The sequence below is a fragment of the Coloeus monedula genome (assembly GCF_965178545.1).
Source record: "Coloeus monedula genome assembly, chromosome: Z".
NCBI classification, from domain to species: Eukaryota; Metazoa; Chordata; class Aves; order Passeriformes; family Corvidae; genus Coloeus; species Coloeus monedula.
The window spans coordinates 67,565,410-67,588,086 of NC_138822.1; the positions used below are offsets into that span (position 1 = coordinate 67,565,410).

General features: G+C 39.0%; 1 protein-coding gene across 7 annotated transcripts in view; it reads left to right on the top strand.

The window, feature by feature from the left end:
* The window catches only part of SLC38A9 (solute carrier family 38 member 9), a 47,768-nt gene that overhangs the window by 23,292 nt on the left and 1,799 nt on the right, over positions 1–22,677 (top strand). For all 7 annotated transcript variants that reach the window (XM_082301480.1, XM_082301485.1, XM_082301483.1 and 4 more), the window contains 5 exons: positions 2,065–2,172; positions 4,677–4,783; positions 10,973–11,086; positions 12,968–13,116; positions 21,481–21,570. In XM_082301480.1, coding sequence (XP_082157606.1) covers positions 2,065–2,172; positions 4,677–4,783; positions 10,973–11,086; positions 12,968–13,116; positions 21,481–21,570 — 568 coding nt within the window. The remainder of the gene's footprint in view (positions 1–2,064; positions 2,173–4,676; positions 4,784–10,972; positions 11,087–12,967; positions 13,117–21,480; positions 21,571–22,677) is intronic.

Here is a 22,677-nt window from a genome sequence, read left to right on the forward strand (position 1 = left end):
CCAGGTTCTTTTCCACTGGGCAGCTTTCCAGCCACTCTTCCAGTATTTTGCTGGCAGTCCCTATTGTGCCTTGAAGTGGGTTGTTGGTTGGTTTATCAACCCCACAGGCTTTCTATGCTGCTTTGCTTGAATCTTACAGTTAATATGCAGTTCATTTTTCTTCCTTTTGATTGCTTGATGATCCTGTGAAACAAATTCCGTTACAACATATTTTCCCAAATGATTCCATACCTGCTGCTGTGCAGCATTTGATACATACTATCTTGTTATAGTCAGGTGTACTCCGCCTCCTCTGGTAAACATTTCAAACCAGCAGTTAGTTACTCCCAAAGACTAGATGCTTTTGACCTGAAATCGGCTGCTGCCAATCAGGTGATTAATTAATCGTAGCATCAGTCAGTCAGTATGACCTGCTGCTGTTCTTTGTCCCAGCTTCCAATATTGTGGACTCTTCTGTGCTGCAGAGGCAACAATTGTGACTTCTAGCTTCCATGTCTTGAGATAGAAGGCCAGGGTGGCTGAGGCTGGTAAAGTGAGTAAAGCACATGCATGATGAGTGGAGCTGGTCAGGATTCAGGGAGCATGAGAGGTCTGAGGGGTAGCACTGAAGTCCACAGTGAAGAGAAAGAGAAAAGCAGATGGGGATCAGAGGTTGAAAAGTTGGAGTTGCATTGTAAAGGAGGTAGAGGACAGGGATTTGAAGGTCTAGTTTATTCCTCTGTTCCATAGTAACACTTTATCAGAGCTTCGATCTGCTCTTGCTGAAGCCATTAGATATAAATACCACATAGGAATTTGGGTACTTGATACTGCTTCTGTGCAAGAGGTGTGGGTTTTATGTATTTAGATATAACATTAGAAATAAAAGAACCTGATTATTAATTGCTCATCACTTCAGTAGATTATTATAAGTCAGAAGCTGTTCAAAATTGCCTTAATTTTTGTAAAGTTTATAGAACAGGAAAAAATGAAAGGCAATTTTGAGATGCTGAAATTTATCTCAGTAGAGTTTTACTTTTCTTGATATCCATGGAAACAGGAATCATTAGGTAACTATAGAATATTTTAGCTGACCTTCATGTACAAAACCTTTTATTTTCCTAATTTCTTGACCGTGCTCTGCATAATCGAATGATAATTTCTTCAGTTTATTTTTTAACTTTGCAGATATTGCTAGAATGAAATGATGTCTTTTTTGAATGTGTATTCTAAATGGTAAAAATGCTGGATTTTTGTCTTTGCTTAACTACAGCCTGTTGTCTGATCACTAGCAGCATTATTGGCCATGAGGTGCATTGCAGTAGCCTTAATTATTGTTGCTCAGTTTCCTTCAATTTTTAGGTAGTTACTATTCTGCCTTTGTCTCTTTCAAATGGTCTGACCCAAGTCCATATACACTCCATTCCACAGGTATACACAGCAAGGCATTATACCCATCTGTGATCTCATTTGTTGTCCTTTAGCTGTGCAGAGTACTGCTGGATGCCTCTGAACCAATGAGATGCAGTGCAAATCCAGTATTATAATAAATATTATCCAAAGTTACAATTAACACAGTGTTTTGATCAGTAGCATTGAAATGTCATCATCAACTTCTAGTTTGCAGTGTTAAGTTCACAAGTGCAGTAATTTCACATTTCATTGAGCTCTTTGGTTCAAAAAAGCCAATGACTAGATGAATATTGTAATAGCTGGAGTACTGTGATCAACATTGTCTCAGCTTAGATTGAAATCCTGGCAGTGAAAGCTGGAACTGCTCTGTTAGTGCCTAAAGATCTTTCCACCTTCCCAGCAACAGGGATTACACAGTACTTCCTCTGCTGTCACCAGCACCTGGAAAATACTAAATTTGCTGGAAGTTTATGTTGTGTGCATGTGCATTATTTTTTCTCTCTGACCTCTAAGAGAAGTAAAGAAAATGTTTAGACCTAGTCTGCTGTTAAGAATGAATACCAACCATAGCTGTTTGACTACTACTAACTAGCTGGGTGGAGCAGAAATGAAACCCTGCATAAATACTTTGTACTGCATCATGGTGTTTGTTTGGCTCTCATTTTTTTCCAGGTACAGTTTCAGTTGTCTACTTAGTTTTTATGGTTACAGTAAAGGCTGCTCATCTGGGAATACACTTAGAATTCAACTGGTTTACAGAGAATGAATTTTTCGTACCAGGTAAGATAGTTAAAATGCAGTAATGAAGCATGTATTTGATGAGTTTAAGATATTTTTTTCTCATTCATCTTTTAACACCTCTCCGACATAAATAAAGTGAGGAAATGCTGTCTGATGATGCATGTAGAGGAAAGATCCCTCTGGACAAAGTGGCAAGGAATCCCTTTCCCAGCGATGTTCCTTAGTTAAGAGATGATACCAACAGAGGGGAAGAGGAGGAGTGCCTGTCAGAGGAATCTCCGACATACCTCTTGTGACAGAGAGTTTACCATAGTCCTGTTTTACCTGTGTTATTTTAAGTTCTGGTAGCACCAGTTTCAGATTATGCCTGTTTCACTAGCAATTAAAAATGACAAACTGTAGAGAGACTGTCTGTTAAAGGTACTTCAAGTTCCCTACACAGTGTCTTACTTAAATGAAATAGCTCATTCACCATAATTAGCAAGTACAGTTTTCCTGTACTTCCCCATCTATCTCAAGTTTTAGGCCATAATCTTAGGTCTTCTCTTTTAAACACACGTTAGCTTTCCAGTATGATTTTATTTTCTTGAAAGTTGTTCGATGGCTATTTGTTCTTTCCAAATTACTGTTATAAATTACACTGTGAGATGCCATAGTCATAAACAAGTGGCATTTGTTATTGCATGAGCAGACAGCCTAAAGAGGTAAGTTTCTTGTTTTAAGGAACCTGGAATAAGAGAACCAGGGTTAGGTCTTAGCTGTTTTTCCCAATCCTTTACAATAGGCAAAACTGAATGACCAGTTATCTCCAGGGAGCTGTGTCCTGTACATTTGAATAGTATCGCTTCTTCTGTTCTCAGAAACAAATGAGAAAAATGAGTTATAGTGACACACGTGCCACAGGTCACTGAGAAGTAGAGCACCCAGTAGTTCAATTATTTTGGCAAAATCTCCTAGTACTGCTAGGAGATAGACAAAGCATGTAGCTAATGCTACATGTACAAATATAGCTACAAGAGATTCTGAAACTGTCAGTTTGCTTTTAATTATTGAGATTAAAGTAGTGGATGGAAAACAAGACCAAAAGTCGCTTGCACTCTCAAGTCTATCAGCAGTGCATCATGCTAATTAGGTATTGAAGGTACAGTGAATCCAGCCCTAGGGAAAGCATATTCTTTCAGCTTGGATAAGCCCTCCATTAGTTGCCTGGGGTGTATTTGTAGAGGGATTCCTTGTGGAATATAGGGTACCCCAGGAGGGCTTGGGCATCCCAGGGCTGTTGCAGAAGTACCCCTGAAGGGGCCTCAGGCTGAAAACAGGCTTGCAAGGCACCTGCTAGCTGGCAGCCTTGAACAGCCTTGGGAAAAGGTATACACCGGTCAGCTCCCCCACTGCTTAGAGGCTTTCTCATGGGAAAGGGGTGTGAACTTTGGAAAAAAGTATAACTTGGTGTAACTGAATAATAAAACTGGAGCACGATGCTCAAATCGTATCGGTGTTTGTATCGTGACTTTGGCTGGATTTCCCTGCTACCGGGACCCCCCCCGCTACATGTGTTTACTTTTCTAACTTTATAGCACTTCACAGAAGTCTGTTTTAAATATGTTTGCATGGAGCTCTCTGTGGTTTGTTCTGGAAGGATTTCTGAACCTCTGATTAGTGTTGTGCTATACTGCTGGATGCTTCCCAGAAGCTGAGCTATCTTAGGGGTCTCTAATTACATTCTTAGGTAATGCAAACTAAGACGGTGCTTTAATGATGTTACACATTGGTGAGTTCCTAGACCATTTGCAGCACTTCCAGTGCTTTTTCAAGTCAAGGTCCATAGAGAAACTTGGCACTATGTAGAAAATCTGAAGGTTGAAGCCTAGACTAGGTGGCTTTGTGATATATAGTCTTTGGACCGGTGCTTTGCCTTCAAAAAAGTTAAGATATGAACATCTTTTGACTATTAAAAGAAACAGAACAATGCTATTCCCATTAAGACAAAAAAGAAATTTTTTCATACATGATGTGAAGCATGATACGAAATTGCTCTACCTTTCTTTCTGCCCTGGCTTGCAAGCAGAGCTTCTTAAATATCTACAGATGTAATTTTTCTTCTGATAGCATAAGTGACTTCTTAATAACTAAAAGTGCTCACAGGGCAAATGATTCCTTCCCTCCATCTCCCTCTTCAGGAACCCATAGGTATACAGCCTTACGGTTTTCAATTCCAATATTACAAATGATTTCCAGTTAAACTGTTGAGGACCAGAAAAGCTTGGATGTGTCAAATTAATCTAGCAATCACTGATGGTTGGAGTCTATCAGAGAAGCCTTGCTGGAAAGTGTATTCTACAGTAACTACTGTCTTCATGCATTTTGTACTTCCTGATTAAATATCTGCATTGGCTATGGTCAAAGATGAGATAGATTGTTCTAATTCAAGGTGGAAGTGCATGAGTTTGCCAGTACCCTCCACAGCACTGTATGTCATCTGCATTTTAGCATTGCTTGCTTCAAAGAAGTAACTTAAAAACACTTTTTTTTTCTTCCTTTAGAGTTTAGAATTCTGTTCCCTCAGCTCACAGGGGTTCTAACGCTTGCCTTCTTCATCCACAATTGTGTCATCACACTTCTTCAGAATAACAGGAATCAAGAAAACAATGTAAGTAACTTCACAAGACTGTGCTCATTTGTATCTAGATTGCCAGACAACAGTGATTTTTTTCCTATGATTTGATAACAAAAAAGTTATACGTTCTTTTCCTAGTGATCAGGGAGTAACAGACACATTAGAAATTTATTCACATAAGAGCCCTGAGGAATGCCCCAAACTTACTTTTGGTCAAGCTGGTATTAAACAGCCAAATTGCACATGAGGCAGGTGACTTGACAATGTTGTAAGACTCAGTGAAAACTGCCCACTTTTAGAATAAAAAATGGTGAAAAATGTTTGGTACAAGACTAATTTTAGCAGAGTCCTGAACAGTAGTTTTGAGGTCTAGCTAATACCTTTTCTCAGAGTTGCTTCAGTAGTTTTGTGTCACAATCCAAGGCAAGGTCCATAGAGAAACTTGGCACAATTTAGGAAGTCCTAAAAGTTGAAGCCTGGATCAGGAGGCATTGTGATATGTAGTCTTTGGACTGGTGCTTTGCCTTTGAAAAAGTTAAGCACTGCTCCTCCAGATGGAACCTCATTCTTTGTTAATATCTTCCCATTATAAAATACAAAATAATAAACACGATACACAGAGTCTAACTTTTACTGTAATTATTTTTATTATTTTATTTTTTTCCTCCCTACTTCCAAAGATTCTTGTCCAGCTTCATTAAACTGTTAGCTGTAAAGGTACCTGCAATAACATACAAAAATTTTAGAGTATTAGCTACATGAAAAACTGGTACAAAATCATAGAATCCCAGAATGGTTGAGGTTTTAAGGAACCTCTGGATGTCATCTTGTCCCCCTACTCAATCAGGGTAGATCGGCCACTAAGAGCCAGATGCCTATATAACATACCAGATAAAATATATCAGATTTGATCATTTCACGGTGAAGTGCAGATTATGTACCAATGCAATGAGATGACCTCTTACGAGATGACCTCTTTGGAAATCTGTGTGGTTACTTCCTTGTGCCTGTGAATCAAGACAGCTTGTGAATGACCATATCTGCTAAGGAGTCATGAATTCTCCTCCAGGAAAGCTTCTGGAGGTTTATAGGCTTCTCAGAAATTAGTTTAACAGCTGGAGGTCTGGACAAAGAAAGCCAAGTAAGCTTTTTCTTGATTTCCTTAAGAAAATCTTATGATGTGGAGAAGGACAAGACTTCTCTTTAGCTGTGGCTTTCAAATTCTAAAGACTAGATCTCCAGCAATCAGCTCTATATGCAGAGGTGGCCTAATACCCTCATTCCATCTTTAAGGTTTTCCTGTGGATTTTCCTGCTCCATTTACATCAGAGCAAGCAGGACCTGGAGTGTTCTCCAGCTTGCTTTTCCTGTGTGAAGGAGGAAAAAACTGCTGCATGCATTTGAATCAACTTTTCTAATACCCTCCCTGGAGCTTAAGTTGAATTTCCAAGTCAGCCCTAGCATGGATCTCAAGCCCTTGAAAAAATTATGCATTCCAGAAGAATGTTCAGATTGCTCAGAAAGGACACCTTTGAAGTATGGCAGGAATGATTTTTAGTGGATATCAAATCTGTGTAGTTCTTGTAGGACTTTTATTTGGCTGGAGATTTCTTTTCATGTTTGTAGCTGTAGAGGAGCCTTTCACCTATGTCTCAAAAGTGCTTTGCAAATGTTAATGAAGCACCTATGCTCTTGAAGAGTTGTTTTGTGATTATGTCACTAAGCTGCTGGGCTAAGTGGGAGATTTACATATGTATAGGGGTCTCATCCTCTCTGGGTTTTTTTCCCATATATTTATAACAAGATGCTTTCTTCTCTCAGTATCTGATGGGGTGATACTGATATAACTCCATGGATAAAAACTTCACTATTTTATTGATCGACCTGTTAACATGTCAGTTCCATCAGAATTCTGTGAAAAGGCACAGAATATGGCAAGCTGAAAAAACACTGTTTTAGTCTTGAACAAATCTTGCTGAAACTAGTGGTCATAGAACAACTCATTGGGGAGGTGGAAAAAAGTAAGACAAACAATAACGTTCCTTTTATGGAGTCAGAAATTCAAAACAATAGCAGCTTCCATTCTGGTCACAGGCGTGTATCACAGCCCAAAGCTAAAACACACATGGGGGAGGATTCTTCTGGCTGCTATTCCTGTACAGTGATGTGGGTGTGAGAAGAGAAGAGCAGTGTACCAGAGTAAGCCAAATGTCAGCAGCCCAGCCTGGAGAAGCCCTGTGAGCAGGTTCTTAGTCTGCAGTTCAGACCAAGAATTCCTTGTATTTATCAGCCTGAGTTTATGTACAGTGCTCAGGTAAATGGTTTGGAAACAAATTGCATAGGAAACATAACTCAGCCACAAAAAGGGGCTTAGTTGTGGGTTTTGGTTGGTTGGTTTTTTTCCTGATTCATGTCTGTGATCAGTTTCCCTGAGCATCTGTACAGATGCTACATAAGCCCAGCATGATCTGCAGGCATGAATATGCTAGTGCTGAATATGCTGTCGCCTAAGAGTTGTTTGTGGATGTACCTGGGAGAAAGGCTGGGAGTGGGGAGATGTTTTTTGTGTAGGTATTAAACGCAGAAGGCATGGAGCTGCAAATGGTACTTATTTTCTGCAGTATGGAAAGAAACACTGTGAGCTTCCATTGATGGTGCCATACCACTGGTTTCTTTTCCAGCCAAAATTATGCACAGCATCATCCATCCTAGTGAAATACGTTTTTTGTCACCCAGTTAAATGTTATCACTTGCCCTTGATGCAGAAATCTGGTTTTATGATATAGATCGAGTCCTGTTGAGGTATTACAGAGACGGCATCTCTCTTGAGAAGCACTAATCTGAAATGGAATGATCAAAAGGTACCTTTTGAATTTGAATGTGGTAATCATTACTAAGCACTGATACAGGCTTCTCCATCCGAGAAACAACTCTACAAGCTACCTTTCACTGGTACTGAGGAAGAAAGTGAACTGTTTTCTCCATGGCATTCAACAGGCAAATCAAGGCCTGGAAGCAGCCTGTTCTTTGCAGCACCACATAAGAAATATCTGCAGAGCCACAGAGCCTTCTCTATGCTGTGTCAAATCCTGTGCTGCAGGTCCAGCTAGCAGCTGAGTACTGACTGGTCTGTGGGTATGCTACAATATTGTCTAGGTACTTTCAGGGTTGTCTTTGCTAGCTCCACCTGATTTATCAGACTCATCCTTTTCTTAGGAGGCTGGTTTCTTCCTTTGTTCTACTGCTGCTGCCAGCCTTGATCACCCAATTTTCTCTTCTTCCCGTGCCACTTCTAACACTTTGTTCGGTGTATCTGACCAGGAGAGCTCCTGGTCAGCAGGAACTGCAGCTAACATAGGTTCTCCAAGCTCTGTCTCAAAATCTGCCTGTTACTTCTGGTGTACTTGACAAGCGTTTGGCAGGTATCAGTCTGTGATCCTTATGGACTGTGACCTGCATGTTACCTTAGATACTTACCTTGAGACTTCCACTGTGATTCTACGAGTACTTCCTGCTTCCGACATAGTTTTTTCTACATTTGATTCTTAAATTGTGGCTGTAAGAATCGCTATATTCTTATGCTTAGGCAGCTTTCACCACAGCGATGTCCATTTTGAATGTAAATGCCTCAAGTATCAAATTTAAAATAGAAAAGTGTAGTTATTGCTCTTAGTTAAAATTAATCTTTTTGTCTCTCCCCATGTGTCCTTTGATTTTATCTGGAATTATGCTGTCTAAACAGTACTGTCAAGGTCTTTAGGGAGTGAACCCAGGTCTCTTGAGGAGTAATGAACATTAATCAAATGATGTTCCTGTTATGTAAGCAAACACATGTTGTACAAAGATAACCATCTCAGACACAGCAGCATATGTTTGGAAGGCAGCTGATGGATGTTTGAGAAAAAAATAAATCCAGGTTTTCAAGTTGTCTATTTCTTTTCTAGTAGCTTATTGAAATTGAAATCTGGGTACTCTTTGTATGGTGACAGCACCTGAAGAGAACAGTCTATTGTGTTACATCTATGAAAATAAATTATCAAAATTATCTCAGCACTTAGTTTCAGTGCAGATTAAATCATACACCCTTAAGAAAGAATCATGAACTGGTTAGTATAATTGGAAGTAATAGCACACCACCTATCTACCATTTTTCATGTCCAAAGGAAGCAGTAAGAATTTTATTTCAGATTTCTTGCCCTCACAACTGCATGCACTTGTCACAGCAAAAATAGTTTTACAGTTGGTTCTAGAACTTATGTGTAGGCAGAGTACAAATAACAACTGTGAGTAGCTATGCTGTTTTTATGCATTAGGAATACATCTAAAATACCAAATTTAAAGCAGGTTTTGGTAGATTATGTGCATTAAGAAGGTCTTGGATACATTTTGAAAAATTGTCCAAGTCCTGTCCTCAAGAGACGAGAGTCTGTATCTCTTTGCAAAACTGCCATACTGTGATTAGTCTCTGAGTCCTGCAGTTAATGGAAGTTGCTGATAAATACCTGTAAGAAATCTGGATGCTCAGATTTTGTATTCTTAAAATCAGTTTTTAGGGTGAGCACTGATGCTTTTGAAGATGTAGATGTTGTATAGAAACATATAGCTGTACAACTTCTCATGTCATGAGGAGAAAGTCTGAGTATAATTTAAAGAAAATGCTGCTGCTTAGCTTCTGGTGAAAGTTGATAGTCCTTACTCAGTGACCAGTATGAGGAGAGTGAAATCTAGGGAATCATCTTTCATGTGCTTTCATGTGGTCAGCAGGAGGAAGAGGTTGCAGCTAGAAATGTGCAGCTTCTGGGAGCTTGAAGGCCACCGTGGGAGACGTGTTCAGAGAACACTGATGCCTTTTTCCCATCAGCCTCTAAGGGGCAAATAATACTCCTTATCAAACAGCAATCTTCTACCCCAAAAACACTGGCAGAATCAGTAGGAGATTCCACTTCTTTCACTGCCTTCCATCTGAATTTCTCTTAAAACTCATAGTCTAGCATTTTATGCTTTCCTCAAGGATTGCCTTGCCCTTGGCAGAGGCTGGAATGGTGTAGGATATGCTTCTTCTGTCAACAAGATAGTGTGAAGAAGCATGTAGGGAAAAATTTTCATGCACAGATGTGAGCAGGCTTTGCTCATGCTCAGTGAGCTGGCTGGAAACCAGTATAATCCTAGTAATTTGGTGCTGTCCCTGAACTAGTAAGACTTGCTTCTCAGTCTTAAGAAAATAGGGCCATGTATTGAAACATTACTAGTAATCCTTTAAGAAGTGATGATTAGCAGTAGCTGAACAAATGGTTTGCTGTAAGGTGATGAGTCTTTTTGTAACATAAGCCTATACAGAATATAGTTAATAACTAGAAACAAATGGTCTCCCTCTTTATTTCCAAAGGAAGGAATTGATGTAGAAGAATAACCCACCAAGTGCATTTCTGTGAGATCACTCTGATGTATATGTGGATTCTGTAGTTTCATAAAGTACTTAATTTTTTTTGCTGGTTATTTTCCTGTAATAAATACGTAATTATTTTTGGGTAATGGAAAATATTTGTATTTATTATATATTTTATAAAAATAGCCAAAATTTTCAGAACTGAGCATTGAAGTTTAGGTTTAAATCCATACTTAAGTGTATGTAGTATAGTTAAATAGGGATTTATGACCCTTGCTTCAGCACTCTATCCTTAAAACCTTTGGTTAAATTCCTTTTTTTTTATATCTGCAGTTGGGTACACTGATGTCTTTGATTGCAAGATTTTATTCATGACAAGAAATTTAACATAGGGCATTGCTGGGCTTTCTGTCTTAGACAGGTGTGTCTGTGTCCTAGGGGTCTTAGTAGGAATAGGGGAATGTAAGAAAGTAGAAGGGGTTTCTTGTTTGTTTTAATAACCAGTGTGTGTTTGTGCATCAGGAATAACATGCTACATCTATTGGCATATCTCTTTCATGGTGGCTTTTTTGTATGTTGAGAGATAAATAATACTTGTCTAGCTCCACTTTGGGGTATCTCCTTGCAGCTTTCTGATCTGATCAGGACCAGGTCTGAAGTCTCCATTCAAGTAGTAGAAAGTAAAAGTAAAGATGTATTAAGTGATAGTAGTAAATATAAAAAAGTAATGCATATAAAAGCAACAGTAATAAATGAAATAGAAATCTCACAAGGTTTTTATTTCATCTGGTTTTGTGTGTCAGTGTTGGCCAAAATAAAGTCTTGTTTTTCCTCAGGTGAGAGACCTCTCTATTGCATACTTCCTGGTTGGACTAACGTATCTCTATGTTGGAGTGATAATTTTTGCATCTTTTCCTTCTCCACCATTATCCAAAGAGTGCATTGAACAGGTGAGATACTTTACTGCAGTATGTATTTCATGGAATCACAAAATGGATTTTTAGGAAGGGACCACAGTGGGTCATCTGGTCCAACCTCCCTGCTCAAGCAGGGCCATCCCAGCGCACATAGCACAGGATTGTGTCCAGATGGTTCTGGAATATGCTCTGGATATGCTCTGGCATAGTGAGGGAGGCTCCAGAACCTCTCCGGACAATCTGTTCCAGTGCTTGGTCACTCACACAGTAAAGATGTTCTTCCCCATGTTCATGTGGAACTTCTGTGCATCAGCTTCTGCCCCTTGCCTCTTGTCCTATTGCTTGGCACCACCAAGAAGATCCAGATCCATCCTCTTGGCACCCTCCTTTTAGATGCCTGTATACATTGATGAGGTGCAACAGGAACAGGCCTACCTCCCTCAGCCTTTCCATGTAAGAGACATGCTCCAGTCCCTTGATCATCTCTGTAGCCCTGAGCTGGACCTGCTCCAGGAGCTCCATGTATCTGTTGTACTGATGAGTCCAGAACTGGACAGAGCACTCCAGATGTGCCCCACCAGGGCAGGGTAGAGGGGCAGGATCACCTACCTTGACCTGCTGTCAATGCTCTTCCTAATACACATTAAGATGCCATATTTGTCCTTAACTTTTTTAAAAATATGCAATAAATGAACCCCAGCTTCTGCTTCTTGGTTTGTGATTCACTCTAGCAGACACATCTGCCCTTGACTGTGGTCAGTTGGTTGACACCTCATGGGCACTACCATGAACAGATGAGTACTGCTTGTGTTATCTCATTTATATTTATAAATGGTTCCCAATATTTCAGTGAAAAACAAACATTCAATAAATACTGTGTGAAAGTGATGAAGAAGGACTGAAATGAGTAAGTGAACAGTTGAGCCTTTCATTTCTTTAGCTTCTCTAATCCTGAGACGTGTGTGCAGTGACTCATTGGGACTCTAGAAGAACCAGAATGTGAAAACAAGCTTGTTTAGATAGGAGTCCTCACTGCAAGTATTTTGGAGTCTGACACTCCAGTCTGACATTCTGGTGAGCCTTGCCAGCAGAGTTCTTCAGATAATACCATCACGTGAAACACTGTGTGAAGGCTAAAAACTCTTATTTGCTTATAGGCAAATTTCCACACCCTTAAGCTGCTTCAGAGATAGCAGTTATCGAGGGGGGGGATCCATTTTATGCCAGGTATTCTATAACTCTGGCATAATATTTAGCAATAAAGCGGCATTTAAAGGCTTCCTCTGACTGTGGATTAGTTAGAACTAGTACCATGTTAAACCATTAAACGATTTTTTAACCACCTAAAATAATTTCACAGGATGAAATCCACAGTTAAATAACATAATGAGTGATTTTCTTCCCATTTATTTTCTGTAGTTATCTCAAGTGCTTATGAAGCCATTTGTATATTTCTTGATATTTAAGTCTTATAATACTTTTTTGGATGTTTCCACTTGTAGCGTATGATCCCTTCCTCATTTGTATGTGATGCAGTTTTACTTACTAAATAACAGTTTTTAATTAGTAGGTATGATATAACAGATAATAGGAGCATATGAATCCATCTGCCTAAAAGGTTAGGTGGCCCCTCCACAGCCTGGATTATTTGAGGATGTTCAGAAGATCAGAAAGTGATTCCTTATGTGATACTAGCATTAATACTGACATCAGCCTAGTAATATTCAAAAATCAGTTGTTATTTGGTGGCAAGGCAGTTGTAAAAGAGGAAGAGGTTTTTTCATGTTGTGGAGTTCATTTAGCAATTGTAGTTGTTTGGATTTTATCCCATTCTTTCTGGCACACAGATACTAAAAACCAGCAGATACATGTAAACAAGCCACCACTGATGTGTAACATTACTTATATGTTTAGAATTTTCTAGATAACTTTCCCAGTGATGACATCATGTCATTTGTTGCAAGAATATTCCTGCTGTTCCAAATGATGACGGTATACCCACTGTTGGGCTATCTGGCACGAGTTCAGCTGTTAAGACAGTTTTTTGGAAATGCTTACCCAAGGTAAGAAGTCTGTTTCTTGACAATAGTTTGGCACACTTTGCTTAACTGTCTCTCTGTTGTCAGAAATTTGGCTAGGTTTTTGAGGATTTTCTTTGTGCATTAGGTACATTTCATAAGCTAGTTTCACAGTTTGTAGAGTTGGGGTGAATAGGCATGCAAAATAAACTTGCCTGCAGATCAGGACTGCTACGGTTTGCCGGAGCAGGGTAAGGGAGGTTCTTTTGATTTAGATCTTCATTCTCTCAATAAATAGGAATTTTGTCCTTTTATATGGCAGAAGAAAAGTTGTACAGGAAAAAAAATTTGTTTAGTCCAGAAGCATTTCATCTAGCAATCCTTAAGCTGTGAAAGACATATACTCCAGATACTAACCTTTCAGCATGCCATCTGTGTTTTGATTGTGCATGATTAGTAATCATCCATCTGTTTTTAAACACAGCTAATAGCTAAGTGAGTTGTTAGTTGTTCTATCTGGGCTGCTGCTATGCTTATAAAAATAGCTTTTCACATGCTAATTTCAGAGATGAGCCACACCCTTGCATTTGTACAGTGTCTGTACTCCAGGGAAGAGCTGATGCAGATTTCAGTTTTAGTTTGGTTTTTTAAATGAAACCTAGGACATTTATATTTGGAGTACTGGAGTACTGAATTTGTCACCGTTGAGAAGTTGCCATTTATCTCCAAGTGTCTTATTTTATATTTTGAATTACTGTTGATGGAGGAAAGGAAAAAAAAATCTCAGGAAGGGATGTGTATTTCCTCAGTGGCATCAGTAGTTCGGGTCTGCAGAGATGTTGTTCCAAGTTTAAGGTTTCTTCTGAGTCCTAAAATAGGTATGAGAAGTTCTAGAAACTGAATGCCTAAAATTAGACAGTGAAATAAGTGCCTGCTTTTTTTGACACTGAATTGTATGCAGTTCAACGTTGAGATTTTTAGGAACTGCTGCAAGTTACTGTTGGAAACAAGGCCATTTATTTAAGTGCTAAAGATGGCTTTCACAGCCACTGGGAAATAGTCATGTCCTTTATATTATGTGGATGTGCCTTTTCCTATCTCCTCCCTCCAGTTACTCTCCAACCAGAATGGTTTTCACTTCCCTCATGGCCTCTCTGAGAACCTACAGCTTTATGCCAGACTCTTCTCAGGTTAATTCCAGCTTGCTGTTTTAAGCCTTCATGGTATGACGAATTTGATGATGCAGATACTTCCTTGGTTCTTGTCTCCAGGATGTCCTGTGGGTAGCTTCACTCTTTTTAAATTTAATTTTTTTTAAGACTCCATATATTGAGGTATTTAAAGCTTCTGAGAAGTCAAAAATGGTTTCTAAGAAGCCACGTAAGTCACTCCAACCTGTAGTGATAAGGTAGCATATTCTGTCTAGTGGAAGTGGTTTCTAAGAAGCCACATAAGTCACTCCAACCTGCAGTGATAAGGTAGCATATTCTGTCTAGTGGAAATGGTTTCCAGGAAGCCACATAAGTCACTCCAACCTGTAGTGATGCGGTAGCATATTCTGCCTAGTGGACTGTCACTCGCTTTCTAGCATCCCAGGTGTCTCAAATATGGCACAGAAATCATTCAGCTAACCTTTAGGCTCTGGCTTCTGTGCATTTGCAAGGTCAGCCCTTGTTTTTTTCTATGCAGTGAAGAGTTACTGAAGGCTAGTAGAAAGCATAGGACATGTATCTGGAAGGATAGTAAAGATTTGCTACCTGGTTGTGAAATGTATCTTCATGACTGGTTCTCACCAGTCACCTAAACTAACAAAGCTCCTTTAGTAGCACTTTATCACCTCTCTAGGAAAAACTTAAGTACTTTTATTTTTTCCCAGACCTGCTTTTGTAGGGAAATGTTTTGCAAATATAAAGATGTTGCTCTTACTGACATAGGCTGATGTCTACTGGAGAGCCTGGTGATTCACTCTGAAGAACCTATCTGGAAATATTATGTTCTGTGGCTTTTTGTGTAGGAAAATAAGCTGATTATATGTAATAGTATATGCTTGGCTTCTTTTCTCAAAATTCTCATTAATCAGGGCAATAAGTTCTTGGGCAATAAGAAGATTGACCTGCAGAGATTCATGCTTTAGTCTTACATGTCTGTGTAAGATGAATATGTCTGTCTAAGATGAATATATGGAGGAGAATATACTGGGTCATGTGTCTGGAGAAAATTTTTGTGTGACTGGGGAACCCAAAGGATGGAACAGGAGGAAAAGAGCATGATCTCTGTTGGCAACCTAGCCTTGTTTAACCCTGTGATTCTATGTGCTAAATCCCATGTCTTTTTATAGGTGTGTATTTCCTATATTAAGTTTCATTTGCAGCTGAGAGAATGTTATAAATTTGCCTTCTGGCTGTAATTGTCCAAACAAATCACCACCACCAACAAAGTCTAACAGAAACACCTTCTCCTGTGGTCCTAGTCTCCATTAGAAATTTTCCTATCTTCATTTTTAAGCTGTTGGTTGCTTCACTTGGAAACTCACTGATTTTAAAAGCCAGACTTCTTCATATCAGCAGTTATTTGCAAGTGTGGATACCTGCTACTGGTGTGGATGGAGTTAACAAATAGCCATTAAGTTATTAAATGGAGTACTTAGAATTTTGGATGGATGCAATTTTAAAGCAGATAGCTTGATCTCGCACATGTTTACAGGGCTGCCAGATAGTTTTTATTTCCTAGGAGTGATTGTGTTGCTCAGATCAATTTCATTCTCTGGGCTTTACTCCTTTTTATTTATCTTTTACTAGTTATAATAAAGTACCAAGATATTTGTTTGCTGTTTTGCTATTCATAGTCTTGACTTTTGATCCAATCCAGGGCAAATTCTACCAAAAGCAACATCATGGTTTGTATCCTATTTTTTTTCTGGTAAACCATGGATTATAACTGGATTATAATAAAAAACTATATACTCCTCTTCAAGGGAGCTTTTATTGTCTGAAAACTTGATTTTCATCTCTTTTGTCCCATGCTTTTTAGATACTCTGCAGTGCTGTTTTTCTGTGAACAGTCCTTTGCTGTATGTACCTATAGTGTATCCTATTAATCCATAGTCTTGAGTGATGAAGCAGCTCATGCTCTCCAAACTTAAAAGCTTAAAAAGACAATATGTAACTTTCCTTCTCTCAGGTTTCACAACAGACATAAGCTGAACAGTTGAAGCATGCTTGTCTGAAAGAGGAAGTGAGTGTTTTGTCTTCCAACAGTCAGGAGGAGAGTAAAAACATCCTTGATTCTAAGAAGGAGGATTCTCCTTGCTCTTATGTACAAGTACCAGTCACCTGCGTCTCTGCCTATCTTAAAATCAAATACATGCTAGACACAGGAGTCTTCTCACAGGCATCATCACATAGAATCATAGAGTGGTTTGGATTGGAAAGGACCTTAAATATCATTTAGTCCCAACCTCCCTGCTGTGGGCAGGGACACCTTTGATTAGACCAGGTTGCTCAGAGCTCCATCCAAACTGGCCTTGAACATCCAGAGATGGGGCACCCACAGCTTCTCTGAGCAACCTCTTCCAGTGTCTCATTCACAGTAGAGTTTCTTTCATCTATTAAACCTAAATCTCCCTCTTTCAGTATGTACCCATTCCTCCTTACCCTGCCACTCCAGTTCCTGTCAGACAGTCCCTCTCCAGTTTTCCTGTAGGCCCATTCAGATACTGGAAGGTGTCTGTGAGGTCCCCACACAACCTTCCTTCTCTTCTCAAGGCTGAACAGCCCCAACTTTCTCAGCTGGTCTTTGTAGGCCAGGTGTTTCAATCCTCTTATCATCCTCCTGGCCCTCCTCTGGACTTGCTCCAACAGTTCCATGTCCCTCTTATGTTTGGGACCCCAGAGCTGGATGCAGTGTTTCAGGTGGGGTCTCAGCAGAGCAGAACTGAGTGGCAAAATCCTCTCCCTTGCCCTGCTGGCCGCTGTTCTTTGGATGCAGGCCAGGATTCCCCTGGCTTTCTGGGCTGTGAGTGCTCACTGCTGGCCCATGTTGAGTTTTTCATCAGCCATCACTCCCAAGTCTCTCACCGCAGGGCTGCTCTCCATCACTTCTCTGCCCAGCCTGTTGGTGCGTCTGGGACTGCCCCAATGCAGGTGAAGGACCTTGCACTTGGCCTTGTTGAGCTTTGCGTGGTCTCACCTCTGAAGCCTATCCAGGTCCCTCTGGATGGCATCTCTTCCTTCCAGCATGTCCACTGCATCATACACAGCTTGGTGCTGAGAGTGCACTCAATCTACAAATCCTTCAGCCTTTCTCTACTTCCTACAGAAGATTTAAAAACAAGAGAAGACATCCTAATTCCTTCTTTTATTTTGCAAAATGTATGCTAGTATACAGATTACAACAGAGAAAATACTGTTGTACTGTTCCAGATGTACTGGAACAAAGCCCCAAGGAACTGTTCATTCTCTCTGCTCTCCCTGGTGATAAGGAAGGCCAAAATTTAGTGTTTTGGGTAACTGCTTTCTTTTCTAAAATGAGATATGTCTGTAATGGCACCATTTAACAGCTGATTTAGGGCCAGAGGCATGTGCTTTATCTGCTGTTTCTTGCCTGACTCTGGATCTTCTTATATGTCCAGAAAGCCAATTTTTTTATTATTGTTACTGGCTCTTGGCTACAGTGCTATTTGTGACAGAGATTCCCTTGATTAATTATATGGTGTGCATAAAGTGTTTTATACAGTCATCTGATAATTTTAAAAAACTTTTAAAACGTCTTTCCTGTTCTGAGAGTTTAAATAAGCTGATGGACAAAAATCATTTAGCTTTCTTAATGATTGTCCTCCCTTTACTCCATGGTAGCCCAGCAGACCTGCCACTTCTCCTTCTCCCACAGATGTATGTCTTCTGATGCAATGAAACACATTTCTTCTTTTTACATGCATGTTTGCTTGTCTGCTCTTCACGTAGTCTCTGTCTAGCTTCTTAAAGGTTGTGATTCACAGTCTTTTGACCAATGTCATTTGAGTGAGATTTCCAGGAAGAAAATGCATTTTTAGATACAGTAACCTCTCAAAATTTCTTACTTGAATGATCCTGATTTGCTTTTTTCCTGGCTTTCCAGTTTCCCTTATTGTGTTATGTTCATCCTGTGACTCCATGCCGAGTCCAAAACTTCTGAGGGAGCTTAAAAGCTGACAGGATTTAAAAATAGTTTCTATCTTTAAATTTCACCTGTGCTAGGGTTTGGTTTCATTGTTTTTGATATGATTCTTACTTTGAGGATGCCAAAGTTAATTAGATATATATGGTCACTGCTATTCAGTGACTTAAGTGTCTACCACTTCCACAGGAGAGAACTTGATGGAGCAAGCCCTTTAATGACCTTCTGGCATACAAGGTTGTTTCTCCACTCTGTCAATCTGAAAGGATAGCCTTGCCATGAGAGAAAAGCAAGACTTAGGGGAAAGCTTGCATTTACTTTTAATCTTTTTTTTTTTTTTCTCCTCTCTGTTATCATTTTTGTGGGGTTGCAGGATTTTTGCAGATGAGCAATGATTCCCTTTATATAAAAGAGCTAGAATCTTCATCTGCCCAGCTGTGAGTATGGAGACTGAGAACAGAATATAAAAGACTTGCCATGGGTGTGCCTCCTGTGTGAATTACAGCCTCCTTCAGGCAACCCAACCTGTGCCTCAGAGAAGTAGCCCTAACCAGGCTGCCCAGGCAGACAGTCCAGCCCTGGCATGGGCCACCCAACTCTGCTGCCATTGACCATGGGGAAGAAAGTTATACCACTTAGAAAACATCTGTATGTGACCATGGTGATAGGCAAAACAGGCTGAATCTTTTCTAATCTCTAATATCCTCTAAGTACTTTTCTTTGTATGGTTGTAAAAAGCAGGGTGGTATGGTTATGTCCCCTGCCTCCAAATGCTGTTTTTCTGACTGTCCTTTTGCAATGTGTGGTGACTGCTAATTGTACTGTAAGCCAGTGTCAGCCTAAACCTGAGCTATTCAGAACTTGTTAAAATGTCACAGGCTATGAGAAATGCTTGTCCTGTCTGGAACACACATGCACAGAATTCTACAGTCTTAGAAAAAGTACTATCTCAAATAATGTACCTCCTAGTAGCCCTAGGTATCAGATTTTACTTTATTCAGAAGGGTAGGGGTTTTTTACTAAATGGTAAAGCCTTTCTCTCCATTAAGATTGAGGCTTTTTTCCCACCCTGGAGATGAGATGAGCTGAACTGTGAATGTCTGCCTAGGTAAAAGAAAGGGTTTGCAGGTTAAACACCTGTCGTCCAATGACATAGTTACAATTCAGGCTGTTTCAAATGATAGAAAAAGGAGCAAGGAAGTTCCAGGGGAGAAATGGAGTGAAATCTTTCACATTGAAACAGGTAGATGCAAAGCCTTTTCAGATCTTCTGATTTTGGTATTGTTCTTGAGGATTCTGCTTAATTTTAACAATTAAAACTGCAAAGTAATACTCTACAAGTACTGAATTACTTTGGAGGCTTCAGCATATGGGGACCATTGTTTTCAACTGAGCCAGAACACATTGTGTCCCCCATCAACCCAATAATCTTTTTCCAGATCAAGAAATTGTAAAATGTTTCATTTCATACCAAACATGCAGACATGCCTACTTGCTTTCAAAATTTAGGAGAATTGAGAATTAATTTTTTTTTTTAAACAACAGCTTTGAACAACAAAATCGTGTCTTCAAAGCATGCCTGAATAAAATACTTCTGCAATTTTTCAGGTTTTCTGCTAAAATACTCCAAACTGACACAAATATGCAAAACATTTTTGAATTAGTAAGCCTGCACTGTTTTTAGTCCCTCTTGCTAAAAAAATAATCTCAGCAAAAAAAGAATGGAAGAAGTGCTGTCATTTTCTGTGTGCATAAACTTTCTGCTTCAATTGTGTGATAGTAAGATTTACAATCTGCCACATATATGGGGAAAGAGGAAGTAGTTTTTAATGGCATTTTTTTGTGAACAGTTTAGTTAACTAACTTTCCTTAGCAATACTAGAGAAGCTGTACACATTCGGTCCCTAAGAAGTCTGATTCTTGGAATTTTATTTTTTACTCACGGGGTCTTACCAGGTTTATATCCAATTAAGTGTTTTTTAAACTTAAACAGCTGCTGTAGCCTCACTGCAATTGTCAATCTCTAAAGTACCCCTCTTGTATCACTGTTAAAATATCATATATAAAATTAAAGATGTTTTTTCTGTCTTTCTGAAATCAATTTTTAAGAGTGATGGTTAAAAACAGTCCATAACATAAATTATTCCTTTGTGTTTTAATTGCCTTAATTTCCCTTAGCTTTAATGACACTATTCTGTGTCCCTAATCTTCCTAACTTGGAAACTGGCAGGCAGCCTTTCAGCCATAGCCATGGAAGCTGTCACTTTTAAAAAGTTGTTAGTTAGTTACATCCTCCATAATACACATACTTTCTACAGTGAAGAAAAAATTAGCCTCAGCTTACAGGTTTTGTATATTTTAGGAAAATGTATCCTCCAGAAGAATAAACAAAACCTGTAAGTGTATGTATGTTTCCTCTGTGAGAATTCTTTTTTCCCTTCATAGAAACAGCGTGTGACCAAAATATCACAGGTTTTTATTATATTTCCTGACTTTATGCTAAAATATGCCAACATTTCATATTCTTGAAAGAAAAGTGATACTTTCCTGAGTCTCAGTTCTGTGCATAACTGAACTGAATTTGTCTCATTCAGTAAAAGCTGTTTTTGCAGAAAGAAAATACTTGTTTTTCTCATCCTTAATGCAAAAGGAAAGCAACAGGAATTTATTTGTAAAAACAAATTCAGAAAAAAATTCAGCATAAATAGGGCACAGTTCATGTACCGCAAGACATCCAACATTCTAAATGTTTGTCCTCTATCGAAATGCAGTAGAGTTCAAATTTTAAGGTTTTATTTCCCCCCCAGTAGTCTTTGTAATGTTTTCCACTTGATGCATCTTTGCCTTTCTTCTGGTTTCCATTAGTTCACTTTGAGCAATTCAGATCATTCTGTGAACAAGCTAATTCTTTTGTATGGGAATTAAGTTGTATAGTATTGTTTCTTTGGTATTTGAATAGCCATCTGAAATACTTCAGTGCTGAGTATCACGTATGATGTTTTTAGAAAGAATTGCCAAATTACACATTCTTATTCCTTAAGAATATTTTGAGTCAAAATACGAGATATTTAGAAATTGGCACTCTGAATATTCAGTAGATTACATGTTTGCTGTGAAATTAATTAGTTTTAATAGAGTCATGCAAATGAAAACACCACCCATGTACCAGTTAAATGTTAGTGTAAATGAAGGATAGTGGTAGTATTTTGTAATAAATAGAACAGGTTTTAAAACTCTTTCCTCACTTTCCCCTAGCTTTTTCCATGTGCTCATCCTGAACCTAGCCATTGTAGGAGCTGGAGTAGCAATGGCAAGATTTTATCCAAATATAGGAGGTATCATAAGGTGAGTGTTGCTTGCAGCTTCCCTGTGGTGTTACTACGTTTGTGTCTTGATGTTGAAAAGAAGCAGTAATAATTGTACCTTTATATTTTGTGACGCTTATGCCTTCTTAAGTTGTAAATAATTATTTAGATGTGTAAACAATCAGCTTGCAAAGTTCTGACAAGCGGCTATCTGTTATTGTGCCTCTGTGTCTGAGCTGGTTGAGTTTTACTGGAGCTGTATCTGAGGACCTTGTAACTATACTCATAAAATAATATGGTGCCCGAAGAAAAGTTGCTTCATTATTGTGTGCTTTCTCTCAAGTTTCTGTTTTGTGTTAACATTTGAACCTGGTTTGAAGGTTCAAATAATAAAAACGTTCCATAATAAAAATCCAAGAAGGCAAGTAACTTTAAAGGGAAAAGTGGCATCAAAGTTGTACCTCTAAACGATAGCTTAAATTTACTATGTTGATGAAAAGATAGGATTTCTATAATTAGAAAATATTAGAGGAAATAATAATCTTATTTTCTACATTTGACATCAACATATTTATATGTATTGTCATTTATTCTTGGTTTGCATCTTTCCTTAAGTAACCAGGAGAGGGAGGTGTTTAAAAATACAGAAATCTGCAATTATAAAACCAGAATGACAGGCTTGGGTCTGACCAAGGTAGCAAAATAATTTACTTTCGCTCAGTGGCTGATCTTTGAGGTTTTTTCCCATTTCCTCTTTCTCTTCTGTCTCTCCTTGTAGTAAAATTATTTGTATTCCAGTAATAGAGATGGTCTAGTTAATCGTCATTATAGACTCTTAGAATGACAGAATGGACCTTAAGGTTGGAAGGGACCTTAAAGATCATCTAGTTCCAACCCCCCCTGCCATGGGCAAGGAAGACGTTTGACTAGACCAGGTTGCTCAGAGCCCCATCCTACCCAGCTTTGAACATTTCCAGGAATAGAACATCCACAGCCTGGGCAACCTGTTCCAGTGCCTCAGCACCCTGACACGAAAGAATTTCTTCCTAATATCTAATTTAGTTAAACATTGTGCAGTACGTGTCTCTGTTTCCAAGATGGTGCTTACCTCTTCTAATGTGTCTATATTGTGCATAGTAGCCAAACA